The sequence below is a fragment of the Vitis riparia genome, chromosome 18 (assembly GCF_004353265.1).
Source record: "Vitis riparia cultivar Riparia Gloire de Montpellier isolate 1030 chromosome 18, EGFV_Vit.rip_1.0, whole genome shotgun sequence".
NCBI lineage: Eukaryota > Viridiplantae > Streptophyta > Magnoliopsida > Vitales > Vitaceae > Vitis > Vitis riparia.
Window position 1 is genome coordinate 18,602,144 of NC_048448.1, and position 20,090 is coordinate 18,622,233.

The window sequence follows — 20,090 nt, forward strand, 5'->3', positions numbered from 1 at the left end:
GGGAGCGCAACTGGAATCCTAAAAAAGGTGTGAAAGTTTTGAAGCTGGGAGGACCTTTCTTTTTGCTGGAGTTTGAAGATGAAGAGGAGGCAGAGAGAGTGTTAAAGAGGGGGGCGCGCCGCTATAAGGATAATTTGCTGCACTTAGAGAGATGGAGTGAGGAGGTGGGGTGCTTGCAGTTAGGAAGCTAAGCAAAAGAAGTTTGGATGAGGGTGGTGGGGCTCCCGCTTCACTGTTGGAGTGGAGAGATGTTTAAAAGAATTGGTGACTGCTGTGGAGGTTTTATTGAGGTGGATGAAGAAACAAAAAATTTTTCTTAGCTTCAATGGGCCAGAATTTTGGTGAAGAACGAGGGCAAATTTTTTTCGGGGATGATGCATTTAGTGGTGATTTTTTATTGTTATGCAGTCCAATTGTGGTGGGAGGTGCTGCCATGGATTTCTGCAGTGGTGCCGATGAAGAACTTGAAAGGGAGAGAGGGGGAAAAGGTTAGGGAAGAGTGGGATGTGGGTTCGTGCGCGAGGAGCAGTGGTGGTATGGGGAAGGAGAGTTAGTGTGTAGTAGAGGTTGATGGGGCAGGTTTAGTAAGAAAGAATGGGGGGAAAGAAAAGGGTGATGGAGACGGGACGATAGGTTCAGCTGATGGATTTTCAAGCTTTGGGAAGGGGGCTGGAGAAAAGGGGATTGGATGGGTGGGCTTAAGTGAGGAGGGGTCTGCTAGGTTTGTTAGTTGCAAGCCCGTTTGTGAGGTTGTTTAAGCCCAAAGGAATTCAGGCTTGGAGTGTGAAGGCCCTGCAATCTTTTCTAGCTCTAGAATGGGTTGGGCTTTAAAAGAAAGGGAGACGAGCGGGCCCAGGGCGTGTTGGGAGGAGGGGCAACCCAGCAGAGGTGTGGAGCGGGCTTCTTGGGATGGCCCTCCAAACATTCTAAGGGATGGGTTGGGCTATTTGGAAAGCGGGGCAGCCCAGTGTTGGAGCGATTTGAGCTTTGAACCCACATAGGGCCTTTGTCGACGAACCTTTAAAAGAAGCTAAGACTTTGTTTTGTCGACTGCGATCTGAGGGGTGGTTTGCAGAAGAGTTTCTGGCTGGTGGGATGGTTTTTGAAGTGGAGAAAGGGGAGTCAGGAAGGTTTTCTCTAGTGGATGCGTGCCTTTTGGAGGAAGGTTCCCAATATTCCTTCTTTGAGCCTTCTTCTGTTTGCATTTGGGGGGGAAGGGTCTCTTCTTCTTCTTCTCCTTTCTTTGGGGTGGAGGGGGCTTTGATTGAGGTAAAGGGGAGCTGTGGTGCTGATGCCTTTTTGAAGGAAAACAAAGGGGAGTCTATAAGTCCTCTGAGTGTGTGTTTGGCGGAAGAAAGGCTTGGTGAGAAGGTTGATGATGGGTCTTTCCCATTAAAAGAGGGAAGGGATGAAAGGGTTAAGAAAAACGAGAGGGGGGGGGGGGGGGGGGGGGATTTGTGGAGGTACGGTTGTTTGGCAAATTTTTGTCATTGTTTGGGAATGCCCACTAAGGGATTTGAAAGTGAGATTTTGAAACTTCTTAATAGAATGAGGGAAAGAAGAGACCGATTTGAGAGGGTGAGCGGAAAAAAGAGGAAAGGACAGAGATCCTCGAGATTTGACCACGAGCTGAAAAAACTTGAATGGTCGGTAAATTACGGTGGGTTAGGAGGGGATCGGGGTCATCAAGAGTGTGTTAGATGAGGCTTCGAATCCTTTCGTGGAATGTGAGGGGGGTAAATGATAGAGACGAGAAAATTGATAAAGGATGTGATTAAAACTCAGAAGGTGGACTTAGTGTGTCTCTAGGAAACAAAAACTCAGGAGATGACTAGTGGAATTATGAGAAGTCTCGGGGTAGGAAGATGTTTGGAGTGGGGGGCTTTGAATTCAAGGGGGAGGAGGGTGGTGTTATGGGATAATAGGGTGCTGTAGATGGTGGAGATGGAGGTGGGTAAATATTTAGTCTCTTGTCGCTTTAAGAATTGTGAGGATGGTTTTTGATGGATTTTTTCTGGAGTGTATGGGCCCACTGTGAAGGTGGAGAGAGAAGATTTTTTGAGTGAGGTGAGGGCCATTAGAGGTTTGTGGAATGAGCTGTGGTGTGTAGCAGGAGACTTTAACATGATAAGGTTCCTTTCTGAGCGTAGTAGAGGAGGCCGTCTGTCACCGACAATGAGGAGATTCTCAGAGGTTGAGGATTTAAAACTAAGAGACTTGCCTCCTCTTCAGGGGAGGGGCTGTTCACGTGGATTGGAGGTTTTAATAATCGGTTAAAGTCGAGAATTGATCGGTTCCTCATTTCTGAAGATTGGGAAGTTCATTTTTAGGGGGCCATTCAAGTTGTTTTGGCTAGGCCGGTATCTGATCACTCTCCGATTCTTCTTGATGGGGGAGGGATGAGGAGAGAGCCCACGCCTTTTAGATTTGAGAATATGTAGCTGAAGGAGGAGGGCTTTAAAGAAGTGTTGAGAAAGTGGTGGGAGGGGATTCAAGTTAGTGGGTCAACCAACTTCATTTTGACTGAAAAGTTGAAGGCATTAAAACCGATTCTAAGAAGTTGGGATAAAGAGGTTTTTGGTTAGATTGATTCTAAGAAGCAAAGTGCTTGGAATTTATTGGATTTTTGGGATAAGGAAGAGAGTGTTCACTCTCTGTCTTTGGAAGAAGAAGAAGCGTTGTGGAGGCAGAAGTCTAGGGAAATTTGGCAGAAGGAGGGGGATAGAAACACAAGGTTTTTTCATTAGATGACTAATGCTCATAGAAGAAGAAATCAGCTGCCTAGAGTAAAAGTGAATGGGAGGTGGTTCACTGAGGAAAGTGAAATCAAAGAAGAGGTGAGCAGAGCTTTCTAAGGTCTGTTGGCAGATCTTGGTGATTGGAAACTCAGTATGGATGGTTTGGTTTTTGAGAGGCTGGAAGAGTTGGATGTGGAGGGGCTGGAGAAGCCTTTCTCGGAGGAGGAGGTTTTTGGTGTGCTATTAGGTTTTTGTGGGGAGAAAGCGCTAGGTCCTGATGGTTTCTCAATGGCATTCTGGCGGTTTTGTTGGGATTTTGTAAAGGAGGAGGTAATAAACTTCTTCAGACAATTCCATGAGACTGGGAGTTTTGATAGAAGTCTGAATGCAACCTTTCTAGTGCCGATCCCTAAGAAAGGGGGGGCTGAAGACTTGAAGGATTTTAGGCCAATTAGCTTGGTGGGAGGGTTGTACAAGTGGTTAGCCAAGGTGTTGGCTAACAGAATGAAGGGAGTGTTAGCTAAGGTGATCTCAACGTCTCAAAATGCTTTTGTGGAGGGACGGTAGATTATGGATGCAGTGTCGATTGCTAATGAAGCAATAGACTCCATTTTCAAAAGTAATAGAGGAGGGGCGATTCTTTGCAAATTAGACATTGAGAAAACCTATGATCAACTGGACTAGTCATTTCTTTTAGCGATGTTGGAGAAGATGGGGTTTGGGGAAAGGTGGCGTAGATGGATAAAGTGGTGTTTATCCTTTGCTAGGTTTTCAGTTATGGTGAATGGAAGCCCTATTGGATTTTTCCAGAGCTCAAGGGGTTTAAGGCAAGGAGACCCCCTTTCGCCTTACTTATTCGTAGTTGTGATGGAAGTTTTTAGTTGTATGCTGAACAGAGTAGTTTTTGGAGGTTTTTTGTCGCCTTGTTTGGTTCGAGGAAGAAGGGGTGAAGGGGTCCAGGTCTCTCATTTGTTGTTTGTTGATGATACGTTGATTTTTTATGAAGCAAAGGAGGAGCAGTTGACGTATTTGTGCTGGCTGTTAATGTGGTTTGAGGCAATTTCAGGGTTAAGAGTGAATCTAGAAAAAAGTGAACTGATTCCGGTTGGTAGAGTTGAGAATGTGAAAGAGTTGGCTGATGAGTTCGGTTATAAGGTGGGAAAATTGCCCTCCACCTACTTAGGAATGCCGTTGGGTGCTCCTTTTAAATCTGTTGTCGCTTGGGATGGAATAGAAGAAAGATTCTAAAATAGATTGGCTATGTGGAAACGTCAGTACATCTCAAAAGGGGGGAGGATTACCTTAATTCGAAGTAACTTGTCCAATTTTTCGATCTATTTTATGTCTATTTTCCAGCTACCTAGGGTGGTTAGAATGAGATTAGAGCAGATTCAAAAGGATTTTTTGTGGGGTGGTGGGGCTCTTGAGCAAAAACCGCACTTAGTAAGGTGGCCGATTGTGTGTGTAGACAAAAGAAAGGGAGGGTTGGGGGTTAAGAGTCTTAGGACTTTCAATAGGGCTCTCCTTGGCAAGTGGGTTTGGCGCTTTGCAAATGAAAGAAAGGCCCTTTGGAACGAAGTGATTAGTACGAAATACGGGGAGGAAAGAGGAGGGTGGAGCTCTTGTGAGGCTAGGGAGGCCTATGGAGTTGGGTTGTGGAAAGCAATAAGTAAGATGGGACATCTAGTAACCCCTTCTTTTGGCTTTGTGGTGGGTGATGGTAAGAAGGTGAGGTTTTGGAAAGACAAGTGGTGTGGAACCACCCCTTTGTGCGAGGATTTCCCTTCATTATTTGCTCTAGCAACTTCCAAAGAGGCTTAGGTAAATGAAGTTTGGACAGTCGTGGGGGAAAGGGGGGAAGTTGGACTCCTCGTTTCAATAGACCTTTCAATGATTGGGAGTTGGAAGAAGTGGAAAGGTTGCTTTGTTGCTTGGATGAGAAGAAGGTTAGTGGGGATGAGGAGGATAGGGTGAGGTGGATGCATTCAAAGGATGGGGTTTTTTTAGTAAAATCTTTGTATAGGGCTTTGCAGCCGGTGTCTCTTGCTTCTTTCCCTTTGAAGATTATTTGGAACTCTTGTGTGCAACCCAAATTAAACTTCTTTGCTTGGGAGACTTTGTGGGGAAGAGTTCTAACCTTGGACCGTTTGCAAAAGAGGGGTTGGGTTTTGGCTAATAGATGCTTTCTGTGCCAAACGTGTTAAGAGTCGATTGATACCTCCTCCTCCATTGTGAAAAAACAAGGGAAGTGTGGATGTTGCTCCTTTCTTTTTTTTGGAGTATCTTGGGTTTTTCCTTTTTCGGTAAAGGAAACATTTTTAGGGTGGAGGGGCTCTTTTGTGGGTAAGAAGAGGAAGGTGGTGTGACAAGTGGGACCGTTATGCTTGTTTTGGGTCATTTGGAAGGCTAGGAATAGAGTTGCTTTTGAGGATTGCGTGCTGTCTATTCAAAGGCTGAAAGTTTCTTTTGTGTATTTACTTTGGTCGAAAACCAAATTGTGGATAAAAGATGGTCCTTCGACCTTAATAGATTTTATAGATTGGGTGTGTTTGCGATGAGGGAGAAGGTTTTTTGTTTTTTCCTTGTTGTTTGGGTCCTTTTGTAAGGGGGTGAGTTTCTCTATACTGTAATTCTGTGGGTCGCTATTTTAGCGCCTCTTTGCAATATAATTTTTTGCTTATTGATAAAAAAAAAAAAAAAAACTTGATGAGGTAATAGAGGCTTGTCCAATTTTTATGGTTAATTCAAGAATGGTCATATTTTGCAAAATTAATCTAATATAACATTCATATCTGTTGAATATAATGTATATATAGTGTACAGTCTTTCCTTTTTTAATATAGGTTACATGTATGGTAGTTAGTTCTCCTAGGCTTGTATATATATATATATATATATATACTTCTCAATTGTAAGTTGTCAATTATATATGAATGAGAATTAAGGTTTTCTTCTCTCTCTCTTAACATGGTATCAGAGCCAAGGGAGAAAACCTAATTCTTTTCAGTTTCCCCGTGTCATCCATTCTGGGAAACCTTCCGGTGACCGTGTTTCATTCCGGTCACCTTCCCCATCTCCCAAAACTTTCCGGTTATTCAAATAGTCGTCAGAAAACACTCACTGCCGGCAACTTTTCCGGCGAACTTTTCCGGCGACATCTTTTTCCGACACCGACCACACCAAGAGGAGCGCCTGGAGGAGATCTCCAACTTTTCCCAAAGCACCGGAGCCAGAAAACAGTCCACGCGCCGGCCACACGCACTTCTACGGACGACGACTGAATCTCACGCGCCGGCGTGTGAGGGCGCGTGAGGCCTTTTCCGGCGACGCACCTCCTCCTCCAGCTTCGCCTGACGCCGACCAGCCTCCCTATATCCCTGGTTTTCCCATCAGAGTCCTGCACGTACCTCTTTTGGGGATTTTTGTCTCCGTCGGCCCTCCAAACAGTCTTTCCGGCGAAGCTCCGGCTACTTTTTTTCCACCCCAATCCCTGCACGTGCCTTGGGAAGTGTTCTTCTACCTCTCTGGTGGTACCACGCCGCGATCTGAGGCCGTCTCCCTTTTTCGGTGGTGCCACGCCGCAATCTGAAGCCGTATTAGGGCTCTCTTTGATCCAAACATACTTCATTCTCCAGATAAGTGGATATGGCTACTAAAACTTCCATTTTTTCTTCTATCATATTTGGATCTCCTATGATTACTTCGGAGAAATTGGTTGGCAGTGAAAATTATCTTTCCTGGTCTGCCTCTGTTGAACTTTGGTTTATGGGTCAAGGATATGAGGATCACTTGGTTACCCAGGAGGCAGATATCCCTGAGGTTGACCGCGTACAGTGGAGGAAGATAGATGCACAATTATGTAGTGTATTATGGCAATCGGTTGATCCCAGGATTCTTCTTCATCTTCGGGCCTACAAAACTTGTTTTAAATTTTGGACTCAGGCCAAAGGATTATATACGAATGATATCCAGCGTCTTTATAAGGTGGCTTCTGCTATTGTCCATATCAGCCAACAGGACTTGGATCTATCTACTTATATTGGTCAGATTGCCTCTCTTAAGGAGGAGTTCTTGACTGTGATGCCTCTTACTCCTGATGTTGGGGCTCAACAAACACAACTTGACAAGTTCTTCATGGTCCTTACTCTTATTGGCCTCCGTCCGGATCTTGAGCCTATTCGTGATCAGATTCTTGGTAGTTCATCAGTTCCGTCATTGGATGATGTGTTTGCTCGCCTCCTCCGTATCTCGTCCACTCAGACTTTGCCATCTGATAGCACTTCAGATTCTTCTGTGTTAGTTTCTCAAACTACCTCTCGAGGAGGACGCAGTGGTACCCGAGGTAGAGGCCAACGTCCTCATTGCACCTATTGCAATAAACTTGGCCACACTCGCGATCGTTGCTATCAGTTACATGGACGGCCTCCTCGCACTGCCCATATGGCCCAGTCCTCTGATTCTCCGCTGCCTCAGCCTCCGAGCTCCTCCGCATCTCAGACATCTCAGGCTTCTATTGCATCTGTTGCCCAGCCTGGTAATGCCTCTGCCTGCTTTACCCACACATCTTCTCTTGGACCCTGGATTCTAGATTCTGGAGCTTCTGATCACCTATCTGGTAATAAGGATCTTTTCTCCTCTATTACTACTACCTCTGCTTTACCTACTGTTACCTTAGCTAATGGTTCTCAAACTGTGGCTAAAGGTATTGGTTGACCCTTCCTTTGCCTTCTCTACCTCTCACTTCTGTCCTTTATATTCCTGAATGTCCTTTTAATCTTATTTCCATCAGCAAAATCACTCGTACTCTTAATTGCTCTATTACCTTTTCTGATAAATTTGTGACCTTGCAGGACCGGAGTACGGGGAAGATGATTGGCATAGGATGTGAGTCTCAAGGCCTCTATCACCTCACCTCAGATTCATCTCTTGCAGTTTGCATTTCCACTGATGCTCCTCTCCTCATTTACAATCGTCTAGGTCATCCTAGTCTCTCCAAGTTCCAGAAGATGGTCCCTCGTTTTTTGTCCACTTTGTCGTCGCTTCCGTGTGAGTCATGTCAGCTTGGGAAACATACTCGTGTCTCGTTCCTAAAGCGTTTGAATAATCGGGTAAAGTCTCCTTTTGAGCTTGTCCACACTGATGTTTGGGGTCTTTGTCGGACTGCATCTACTTTAAGATTTCAGTATTTTGTCACTTTCATTGATGACTATTCTCGATGTACTTGGTTATTTTTAATGAAAAATCGAGCTGAGTTTTCTCTATTTTCCAGAAATTTTATGCTGAAATCCAAACCCAGTTCAATATTTCTATTCGTGTGTTACGCAGTGACAATGCCAGGGAATATTTTTCAGCCCCATTTACTTCGTTTATGTCTCATCATGGGATTCTTCATCAGTCTTCTTGTGCTCATACTCCTCAACAAAATGGGGTAGCTGAATGCAAGAATTGACATCTTGTTGAGACAGCTCGTACTATCCTCCTCCATAGTAATGTTCCTTTTCGTTTTTGGGGGGACGCTGTTCTTACCGCTTGTTATTTGATTAATCGTATGCCCTCCTCTGTCTTACACGATCAGATTCCTCACTCCCTTCTCTTCCCTGACCAACCACTTTATTTCCTTCCTCCTCGTGTCTTTGGTTGTACTTGCTTTGTTCATATTCTCACTCCTGGACAGGACAAACTTTCTGCCAAAGCCATGAAATGCCTCTTCTTGGGATATTCCAGACTTCAGAAGGGTTATCGTTGTTATTCCTTTGAGACTCATCGATACTTTATCTCCGCTGATGTCACCTTCTTTGAGGACTCACCATTCTTTTCCACCACTTCTGAGTCTCTTCCTGTTTCTGAAGTCTTGCCCCTTCCCATTGTCTCCCCAGCTGCTGTCGTGCCTCCTCGATCACTTCAGGTTTATCATCGTCGCCCTCGTGTCGCCGCTCCTCTCCCTTTTGCTGAGGAACCTGCTGACTCACTTCCTACCCCTTCGGCTTCTCCTACCCCGGCTCTGCCTTCTCTTGATGATTTACCCATTGCTATTCGGAAAGGTACTCGCTCTACTCGTAATCCTCATCCTATTTACAATTTTTTGAGTTATCATCGATTATCTTCACCCTATTCTGCTTTTATTTCTGCTATATCCTCTGTTTCTTTTCCAAAGAGCACCCATGAAGCTCTTTCCCATCCAGGCTGGCGACAGACAATGGTGGATGAAATGGCTGCTCTGCACTCTAATGGTACTTGGGATCTTGTTGTTTTACCCTCTGGTAAATCTACAGTTGGCTGTCGTTGGGTCTACGCAGTTAAGGTTGGTCCTGATGGTCAGGTTGATGGCCATACTCAGGTTTATGGTTCTGATTATGGTGACACATTCTCCCCTGTTGCCAAGATTGCTTCTGTCCGTTTGCTTTCTCTCCATGGCTGCTATGTGTTCTTGGCCTCTTTATCAGTTGGATATTAAAAATGCCTTCCTTCATGGTGATCTTGCCGAGGAAGTTTATATGGAGCAACCTCCTGGTTTTGTTGCTCAGGGGGAGTCTGGTTTAGTGTGCAGGTTACGCCGTTCTCTATATGGCTTGAAACAATCTCCTCGAGCATGGTTTGGCCGTTTTAGCTCTGTTGTTCAAGAGTTTGGCATGCTTCGCAGTACAGTAGACCATTCAGTTTTCTATCATCATAACTCCTTGGGGCAGTGTATTTATCTGGTTGTTTATGTGGACGACATCGTCATTACAAGTAGTGATCAGGATGGTATTCAGAAACTAAAGCAACATCTTTTTACCCACTTTTAGACTAAAGACTTGGGGAAACTCAAGTATTTCTTGGGAATTGAGATAGCTCAATCCAGTTCCGGTGTGGTCCTTTCCCAAAGGAAGTATGCTTTAGACATCCTGGAAGAAACCGGTATGTTAGACTGTAAACCGGTAGACACACCTATGGATCCGAATGTCAAACTTGTACTAGGACAGGGAGAGCCTTTAGGATACCCTGGGAGATATCGATGACTCGTAGGTAAATTGAACTACCTCACCATTACTCGTCCAGACATTTCTTTTCCTGTGAGTGTTGTTCGTCAATTCCTACAGTCACCATGTGATAGCCATTGGGATGCCGTAATCCGCATTCTTCGATATATCAAAAACACACCAGGCCAAAGTGTGTTGTACAAGAACAGAGGTCATACTCAGATTGTTGGTTACACAGATGCAGATTGGGCTGGCTCACCCACAGATAGACGTTCCACTTCAGGGTACTGTGTTTTTATTGGAGGTAATCTAATATCTTGGAAGAGTAAGAAACAAGATGTAGTGGCCAGATCTAGCGCTGAAGCCGAGTATCGAGCTATGGCTCTGGCAACATGTGAACTCATATGGTTGAGACATCTTCTTCAAGAGTTGAGATTTGGAAAGGATGAACAGATGAAACTCATCTGTGATAACCAGGCCGCATTACATATTGCATCCAATCCAGTCTTTCATGAAAGGACTAAGCATATTGAAGTTGACTGTCACTTCATTAGAGAGAAGATCGCATCAGGATGTGTTGCTACAAGTTTTGTTAATTCAAATGATCAACTAGCAGACATCTTCACTAAATCTCTCAGAGGTCCTAGGATTAAATACATTTGTAACAAGCTTGGTGCATATGACATATATGTTCCAGCTTGAGGGGGAGTGTTGAATATAATGTATATATAGTGTACAGTCTTTCCTTTTTTAATATAGGTTACATGTGTGGTAGTTAGTTCTCCTAGGCTTGTATATATATATATATATATATTTCTCAATTGTAAGTTGTCAATTATATATGAATGAGAATTAAGGTTTTCTTCTCTCTCTCTTAACAATATCCTATGTTAGATCTAGGGGAAAGTAAAAAATAGAAGCAATCCCCTAAAAAAAGAGGCAATAACAAGAAAAAAACATGAATTTTTTTCTAACTTGATGAGATGGTCTACAAGACATACTCCTATGAAAGTGGAGGGCTAGGCCTCTAGGCCTTAGAAATTTGCTTGTCCTTAATAGAGCTTTATTAGGCAAGTGTCTGTAGAAGTTCATTATTGAATGAGATAAGTTGTTAAGGTCAGTGATTAAGGAATATTTTGTGGAACTAGAAGTGGGGATCTGCAGAAGGATGTATAAGGGTACGATAGTTTGTGAAGCAAGCCATGCAGAAAGATTGGGAGGCCTTTAGTGAATATGCGTGAATCTTGATAGGAAATGGGGTGAACCTAATTCTAGCATGATGTTTGGTGTTTGGAGAGAGCCCTCAAGGATCAAATCATATGTCTTTTTCCTTAGTTATAGAGAAAGGGCCTCAGTAGATTTGGGGAAATATCATTATCGATTAATAAATGTGGATGGGTAATGGTATCTTGAATTTGTGTTGATCCTGTAGGAAGTAAGAGGATCCTGGTAATGAGGTGAGGCATAAGGCTCAACTTAAACAAATAAATAAAAAATAATAATAATATTCTCAAAAAAATCATAAAAAATATTAATAAAATCACATTAACATTAAAGAATAAAAAACCATAAAATTCATAAATACAAAATTAATTGTTTGTCATTGTCAATAATTTTTAATTTAATTCCTCCTCTTTTCTAAAGTTCAACTTTCTCTTGTGATTACATCAAATAATCTTCAGCACTATCATCACTATTACTAGTCGGATTCTTCAATGAATCATAATTATATCCAATTCTCTATCATCCTTTCCATTAGTGTTAATTTCAATGCATTCTTTTTCTTCATACATCAATTTTAGTGGTATTTTTCTTTATTTATTAATTATAAGATAATGTTGTTGGTTGAGTTCTTGCTAAAAGATAGACTATTTGTTGATCCTTTAGCGCGCATTGTATACAACCTATGTACCTTGGTACACTATTTTATTTTATTTTATTTTTTGGCGCTTGGTTACAAAATATTATTATTGCCAATAAAAAAAATAATAAGATGATGATTATATACAAGCTCATTCACTAGTTCCCCCTTTTCTTCTTCTCAATCTTCCTTTCCCCCTCCATTTAGAGGGATAGTTGGAAGTGAACAAAAATGTTATTTTGTAAAAAGGTTTAACCCAAATTTCCCTTTTCCCCCTCCATTTAAAGAGACAATTGGAAGTAAACAAAACTGTTATTTTGCAAAATGTTTAACCCAAGCCTAGACTAAGATGAAACTTATACTATCATAAGCAAAAGCCCACAAGAGGATAAAACCCATTAAAAATCATTGTATTGTGGCTTAAACCTCTTATAAAGTATGTACCAAAAGCCCACAAAAGTTCCAAACCCATGAAAACCATTTGAATATTTAAGGCTTAAAGCCTTAATAGTCTTGAGACTATAACCTCAAAGCTCTAAGTCTTGTTATGCTGAGGCTTAAGCCTTAATTACCCTAAGGCTATCTCTTGAAGGCTAATTTAGATAGTCTAGCCTTGAGGTAGGTCTCAAGGCATAAGCCTCGATAACATTTCAAAACACTGCATTCCATGTACTAGGGTTCACCCTGTATTGACACTTTTGTTGTCATAGCAATTTACACCACAAAAAAAGAAAAAAAGAAAAAAAATGAAAGATGGTTTTGCTTTCTATGAAAAAATAAACAAATATATTGAAAACTTGGGGAAAAAAAGGAAAGGTTAATCTAGTTAAGATCTTTGAGCAAATCATTCAAGCATTGATGCCCTTCTTTCTTGTAGAAAATTTTGTTAGCTAGTTATTGAGAAGGTTTGAAACCCACGAAACCCCACTAATGGTCAATTCAGATTGGTGTGTGATGATTGCAACAATATGAAAGCAGCAACAATTTTCATCTCATGCTTCTCTATTATCATGACATATATAGATAAAATAAAAAGGACGTCATATTAGAAAAAGTTGATACTTGATTGGAGGTTGCTTGATGGTGAGTAGTGAAGGTCACCTCCCATCCAATGAAGGGGCATATGTCATAAGGGGCAACAACTTTAGTGGTAACAGTGGTATCGAAAAATGTGATATTGGCTCAATTAAATGTAGTTTGATTCACTATTAGGGATGATAACGGGACGGGTTCAAGGCAGGTTGCCCCCATCCAATCTCCGCCCTAGTTATATAAATTAATTCCCATCCTTGTCTTGACAAAAATTTAAATGATGTGGGTAGAGAAATTTTCCATACAAGCCCCGTCCTACTTTGCCCCATTTAATTCTATTAATTGTTTATTATTTTAAAATTTCTAATGATTTTAAAAATAAATATAATTTATAGATAAAAATTTATAAGTTTTTATACTATATTTATAAAAGATATAATTTTTTTTTATAAAAAATTGTGTTAAAAAAAGAGAAAAAAGAAAAAATCAAATTAAATTATTTTTATTTAATCATATATAAACAGGGCAAGACCTGCCTTAGCCCTATTTTTTCAAACCAAATTAGGTTTTTCACAAACCTGTCCTATTGGGGGTGGATACCTAGAAAAACCACACCGTCATCCCTATTCATTGTTAAAGGTAATGACGAATGAAATTAGAAAGTGTTGAATATATTTTCCTTTTCTTTTCATTTTATTTAAAAATTTAGCCTACCTTACAATACATGATACTGAAAATTTTCGTGGAACATTTACTAACACACTGCATTCAATTATTATTACTAGTTCCTGCATGTTAGTGATCTCTTTTTCCCAACTCCCAAAGTCACTTTGCCTTATTCACTTGTAAGATTGTTCACTTACTTGAAGCATTTTCCCTATTTCTGAAGGTCACATTTTTCCATATCACAACATGGTATATGAATTCTCCATTGTCAGTTATCAGCAAATAGATAATCATTTTACATCTTTTCCTATCTCCTTGCTATGACTTAGGTTATCTAAAAGAAATAGGCAATAAATTGGGAAATTGGACCCCATGGGAAGTAAAGCAAGGCTCTACCTTGTGATACATGATACTGAAAATTGATTTCTGGAACCTTTACTTTGATACTGGATTTGATGTTGTTTCCAGTTTCCAGTTTCACAAATTTCTGTAACTTGCTATTTTAATTCTTCCACTTTATTAGCGAATAGAGAATCCTGCTGCATCTTTTCTTCTCCTTGCTATTGACCAAGGTTAACTAAAAGAAACAGAAAATAAATGGAAAATGGGATCACAGGGTTCCCTTTTGTTGAGTGGATAGATGAATTACCTAGTCAGATGCAGGTTGTATTAAATTCTCATCTATTGGTCCCTTCTAATTAGTACTTGGTAATTACTTTAAGAGTTCTCATGAAAGTTAAGAGTTCACTTTGGTTGTTGACATAAACCTATATGGGCCATTGGTCATACAGTGAGCGTCTCTAATAGGAAGGCTTAACCAGACAAGGTTGTGTCACATCCACATGCTTAATTATTATCATGATTGTTTATGCGTTTTGCATGTTCTTTAAAGCTTAACTTTCAGATCAAAGTCAGAATTCAGTTAACCAAATTTTGTTGCGTCCAAGTTAATGTTCCATAAAGTTATAGACTTCATCTTTTAAGTCAAGTAATTCTACTCTTAGTGAACCACTTATTCACATTTAACTGAAGGCATGTGGTCATACACCATTGAAAGGTTCAGGGCCCTTTCTTTGTTTTTTTTTTTGTTTTGTTTTTGTTATTTATTTATTTATTTTAATTTTTAATCCCATTTGCCCCAAATAGATCTAATAAGCATCTGGATGGAGATTATCCTTTGATATTTTAAGGTACATTTTAGCCTAAGTTCAGCTTGATGTGTATTGGCCTATTATCAAACAGTTTAAACTTTTAGATGAAATCTGGCATTTGTTGAGCCCATGTGCAGGTGAGATTGCATTTGTGGTAGGGTGTTAGGGCTTTATGATGTACATGGTCGACTCACTACCTAATAGTTTAAGCATTTGAATAAAATTGGCTACTTAACAAGACTAATGTTTTATGGTCTTAGAAGTGTAACACATTCAAAGAAAAGCTACAAGTTGAAAAATTCAATAAGATATAGATGTTACATGCAGGGTTGCATCCTCTTTTCTATTTTGGTGGAGTATATACTCTCAAATCAAAGCATGCTAACTAATCAGAAGAAAGGTACTTAATACTGGTCTTCTTTGTTTTGTGTTTTGCACTTTCTGAGTTTAACTGTGAGAATTTTGTCTCATATTTGGAAGTTTGATAATCTTCTTCGTTTTGCATTCTCATATTTTCTTTTAGTTTGTCAGCTTCTATTCTCTTGGGATTATAGACTGTATAAAAGTGAGCTACCTACTTTGTTGTCAAAACGGTAATCCACCACATATGGTTCAGAAGGCCATGATTACTTTCATTCTTTTTTTTCCTTATTGCATTTTTTTCCTCATTACCGGGTGGTAGTTTACAGAATTGGTGGATTTTGGGGTTGATCTTCTGTTTTCAAAAGTTTTGTTGAACCGTGTGGAAAGATGGAGGAGGAGGTTTGGTTTTGGTTTGGGTTGTCAAAACCAGTTAGGATCTATTAGCTGAGTTTGAGTTTTGTAGATAAAGACAAGTCAAGTCTCTGTATTGCTGCTTCTCAGTTTCTTAAAGTGTCATATTGTTGTTTTAGTAATGGTTGGATTCTTTGTTTTATTTAAATATTAACAGCATGTTTTTTTATTGAAGTGGATCTCATCAAAATAAATATGTAGAACCGAGGAATATTTGGGATTCTACGACCTCTCAGATTGATAAGAATAATGTGCTTATTAGAACTGTCATATTCTTTCCTGCTATATTTGAACTATTGAGTTAGATTCAAAAGTAGTTGAGTTTGCAGTTAGACAACATTAATACGAATGTAATGAGACCATGAAAGAACATATTGTGGATAATTTATTGTATACCAGCTCGAGGAAATGCTAAAAATGTTTAGATTGTGTGATATTGGGGAATTAGAAAAGCAATATTTAGTGCCAGAGCCTACCATTTTGATTAAAGATGTGAACATTTTCACTTTCATTTTTGCTATTTTCTTAGTCTGCCAAGGTCTGTTTTAGAAAACAATCTAGATTAATGACTGAGTTTGGCTTGTCTCCAGGCTTTGGATACATTCAACACAGCGGTTGTTTCTCCAATATATTATGCTCTGTTCACATCATTCACAATTTTGGCCAGTGCCATAATGTTCAAGGTACTTCCATGTTCAATATATTGAAATGCTTCCTCCTTTTCTATTTTAAACTGTAACATACTTCTCTGTTATTTTAGGATTGGTCTGGTCAGAGTGCTAGCAGTATTGTTTCAGTGCTGTGTGGATTCATAACTGTGCTTTCTGGCACTATGGTTTTGCATAGTACAAGAGAACCGGATCCACCTCTTATTACAGGTATGTACATGCAAGAAAATCTCTGACAAACCATGCATAGGCAATGTGTTGCACTTATTCATGCTTGTGGGAATTAAAAAGGTGTTTCAGTAGATTTGATCCAGTATGTATTAATTCATGCCATTGAGTGGCCTCATGATTGTGCATATAAGTACCATGCATAGGCATTGTGTTGCACTTATCCATGCTCATGGGAATTGAAAACCTCTTTCAGTAGATTGGATCTAATTTTTATAAATTCATGCCAGTAAACCTGTCAACCCTCATGATTGCGCATATAAGTTTGTGTGTGTGTGTGGGCATGTGCTGCCATAGGTAGCTTGGCTGAGAGGTGTGTTCCCCTATTCATGATTGGGATGTTCCAGGATTGAGTTTTGGACTTATCTGATGCATGATTCTTGGCATCGAGGTTGTGTATCTGTGGTTTTCTTGCTCTTATGATTGTGAAAAACTTATGATACTTTTTCTTATATAAACAAAATTTCTCTAAGTACGTCATCTTACATGTATGTTATGAAGCATATATGATACACAATATGGTACATGATAAAATGATACAAGATATTGTCTATCATATATGATGCAATTGTTTATATAGTTTTTAAGAGGAAAAAAAAAGTCAAATTTAAAAATTTATTTTGGAGAAGTCATGTTAATTGTATGAAATGCACTTTATGATAAAAAGGAAAGGAAGAAATAGATTGATTGTGAAAACCCATTCCATTATATGTAGATATTATTTGCTTTGGGCCTAAAGAGCCCTCACAACTTTGAAATGCGTTTACGTTAGTAAGAGAAGCTCATATATATGGTATAAAAACTTTTTCTCCTATTGGATGTGAGATATCACAATCATTCTCTTATACAGACATAATGTTCTCATTGTGTCCTAAAGGATTGCAAGACCAAATAGATAAACACCCCTTGTGAGATCAAAAAAATAGTCTCACATCGGAGTCGGTGATCGGCTTTAATACCATTTACAATGATCGGTTCCCTCCTGTGTAATTATTGTTTACTTTGGAACTATTAGATCTTCATAGCTTTAAATTGTGTACACAAATTGAAAGAAGCTCATTATACATATATATATATATATATATATAAAACTGATATTTTGAATCAAGGAATTTTAAAGGTTGTTTTCACATTTGAGAAAACAATTAAGTATATAGCTTTTAAGTATAATTTAACTGATTGGATTATTTTAAACCCTAATTTTCAAATTAAGTTTATTAAAGGAGAAAGTTCCATTCCTAATAACTCAACTTGTGGAATTTGCAGGGTTTATGAGACCATGACCCCTAAAAAGAATAGTCTCTCTGATCTCCAAGAACAAATAATAGAATTGTCAACCAAAGAAACCTTATGGATATTCCAAAATCTTCTCATGTTAATGATAATGAGACAGATACTTTTTTGAATATTGTGAGTAGGGTTATCTTCCAGAGGTGGGAAGTCTCCCTTACTATAGTAGTCAAAGAAAAATTTGTCCTTGATATTATTGCTTTTATTGATTCAGGAGCAGCTGAAAATTGCCTTCAAGAAGGTCTTGTACCTATTCCTTTATGCGAAGAGACTAGTCAGTCTCTATTTGGAGCCAATGGCAAAAGACTTGCCATTAAGTATAAATTAACAGATGTCCATATCCGTAACCATGACATCTGTATTAAGCAAACCTTCCTTGTAAAGGATCTTAAGGAAAAAGCCCTCCTAGGAATACCCTTCTTAAGCTCTATTTATCCCTTGTGGGTAGATAACCAAGGTATAAGAACAAAGTTTTTTGATAAGGAAATTCTTTTTGAATTTGCTAATCCTGTTGAAAACATCACTCTTTGTGATCAAGAAATTAATCTTGTTAGAATAGATGATCCACCTAAGATATTAGGTACCCAATTCATTCATAATCTCATTATAAATAATATTTTAAGCATTCCTTTATGCATTTCAAAATTTCAAATTGATATTTTGAATCAAGGAATTTTAAAAGTTGTTTTCACATCTGAGAAAACAATTAAGTATATAGCTTTTAAGTATAATTTAACTGATTGGATTATTTTAAACCCTAATTTTCAAATTAAGTTTATTAAAGGAGAAAGTTCCATTCCTAATCACTCAACTCGTGGAATTTGCAGGGTTCATGAGACCATGGCCCCGAAAAAGAATACCCAAGCTCCTAACCAAAAAACCCAATCCAATCAAGCTCCTTCTCCCCATAAAATGCTATGGAGCCAATAAGTTGAAGAAGAAGAAGCAAGGCTTCATTCTTCTAACTCTATGCCTAACAAGATGATGACCTTGTACTATGATCATTCTGATCCATCTAATCCAGTCAAGGCCACCCAGTACCCAGCCATTTCAGGGTCTCAGACCTTCAAGCAAGTCATTAAGGCTAATCCCTCTCAAAAGGAATTAGCATCAAGCTCCTCTTTTTCAAACAAGCAAATTGTGGTGGCTGTCAACCCTACACCTCTTTCAACAAAATCAAGATATTGGCAAAATGATTTAAATCAATCTCTTTTGGTTATTGAAAGAGAATTTTTCTCTGAAAACCCCAGAGAGATTGCTGCAAAAGCTTTTCAAGAAAATTTTCATTATCTCTCTAGTGATATTTTAAAAACAAGAGAGTTTTATGAAGCAGTCCTTACAGAAACTGGTTCTGTTAAAATTAAGCATAATGCTGACAAATTCAGTAATATGGGTTTGGCATTCTCCACCTGCCATATCTATAAGATTCTTACTGTCAAGCAATGGAGTGGAAATCCTAATCTTTTAAGGGAATTTTCTGAACCATCAAAGCCAAGGTTTTTTAATTATTGGGATTATCAGAGAGCATGGTTTAATGCTTTTCTGATCCAGAATAGGGACTTCCATCATTCATGGATGTTCTATTTTCCATCTAAGAATCAGCTTTCCTCTTTCCCATTTTGGTTCTATAGTTGGTGGACTTATTATGGTCCGACTATTAAGATTCTTCTTAAGCCCATCCTGGATGGCTTTGAGCTATTCAGAAGTTCTTTTGATATTCCTAGAGAACTTTCAGCTTTTCCCCCTTTACTATTCTTTTTCAGCAATTTTGGCCTTGCTTGGATAGTCCAGTGGGACTATATTATCATTACAGACGAATCAACAGCCTTTCCATCTCTGGGAAGGACTTTTAAAACTAAATGATGGGATGCCTTGAAAAATGATGCATCTATTGATGCAGTCAAGCAGTATTTCCTCAAGAACCCCACACAAGTCTCAGCCAGTGATGATATGTCTCAGTTTCTCCTCAAAAAGCAACAACTACAAGCCATGCTCGCAGCAACTAAGACCCCTCAAGAATTCCAGAAAATCCTTGAAGAAGGAAGCTCAAGCTTCTCCCAAGAAAATTCTTATGCAGAGTCTGATGATTCAACAAGCTACCTTCCAGACAATGGTGATGACTGTGAAGGAATCCTTCCTCCAATAAGAAGATCTAAGTAATCATCAGCCTTATGTCTTCCATCAAGAATATTTCAAGCTTTGCAGTTTCTGCACCAAAAGCAGCAAGTATGTGTCCACACAAGCCTGTGAGAAGTCATTTCAGCCGAAAGCAAGATTCCGGGTCAAAAGTCAAAAGTGCTACAGTTCCCTCTTACTGTTCACTTTTACTATTCAAGCACGGGTCTACTGTTCATTATTACTATTCAAGATTCCTTTTTGCCTATTTAAGGAGGTTCGGTCCTCATTTGTAAGCATGCATAATTTTAGATCTGAAACCTCTCCCAAACTTATGCTCTCCCTTCTCTCTTCTTTCTCTCTCATTATGTAAGCCCTTCAAGCTTTCAAGCTTTCTTCAAGTTTTCCTACCCTCGTCTATTGTAAGATATTTCTCCTTATGTATAATATAAATATGTTTTGATTACCTCCTACATGGATGGTTTTTAATTAAGTTTTGTTTTTATTTCATTTTATGTTCTTGTACCTCCTATATGGATGGTTTTAATTAAACTTTGTTTTTAATTTTATGTTTTTCATTCTTGTACCGCCTATCATGACTGGTTTTA

At 39.3% G+C, this 20,090-nt stretch overlaps 1 protein-coding gene across 5 annotated transcripts in view; it reads left to right on the top strand.

The window, feature by feature from the left end:
- LOC117906946 (probable magnesium transporter NIPA6) overlaps positions 1-20,090 on the top strand; it is a 49,255-nt gene that overhangs the window by 5,783 nt on the left and 23,382 nt on the right. For 4 of the 5 annotated variants that reach the window (XM_034820238.1, XM_034820239.1, XM_034820240.1 and 1 more), the window contains exons 7-8: positions 15,772-15,864; positions 15,942-16,059. In XM_034820238.1, coding sequence (XP_034676129.1) covers positions 15,772-15,864; positions 15,942-16,059 — 211 coding nt within the window. Of the gene's footprint in view, positions 1-14,734; positions 14,808-15,771; positions 15,865-15,941; positions 16,060-20,090 lie in introns of those variants that run through there. The other variant, XM_034820242.1, reaches the window with a different exon arrangement.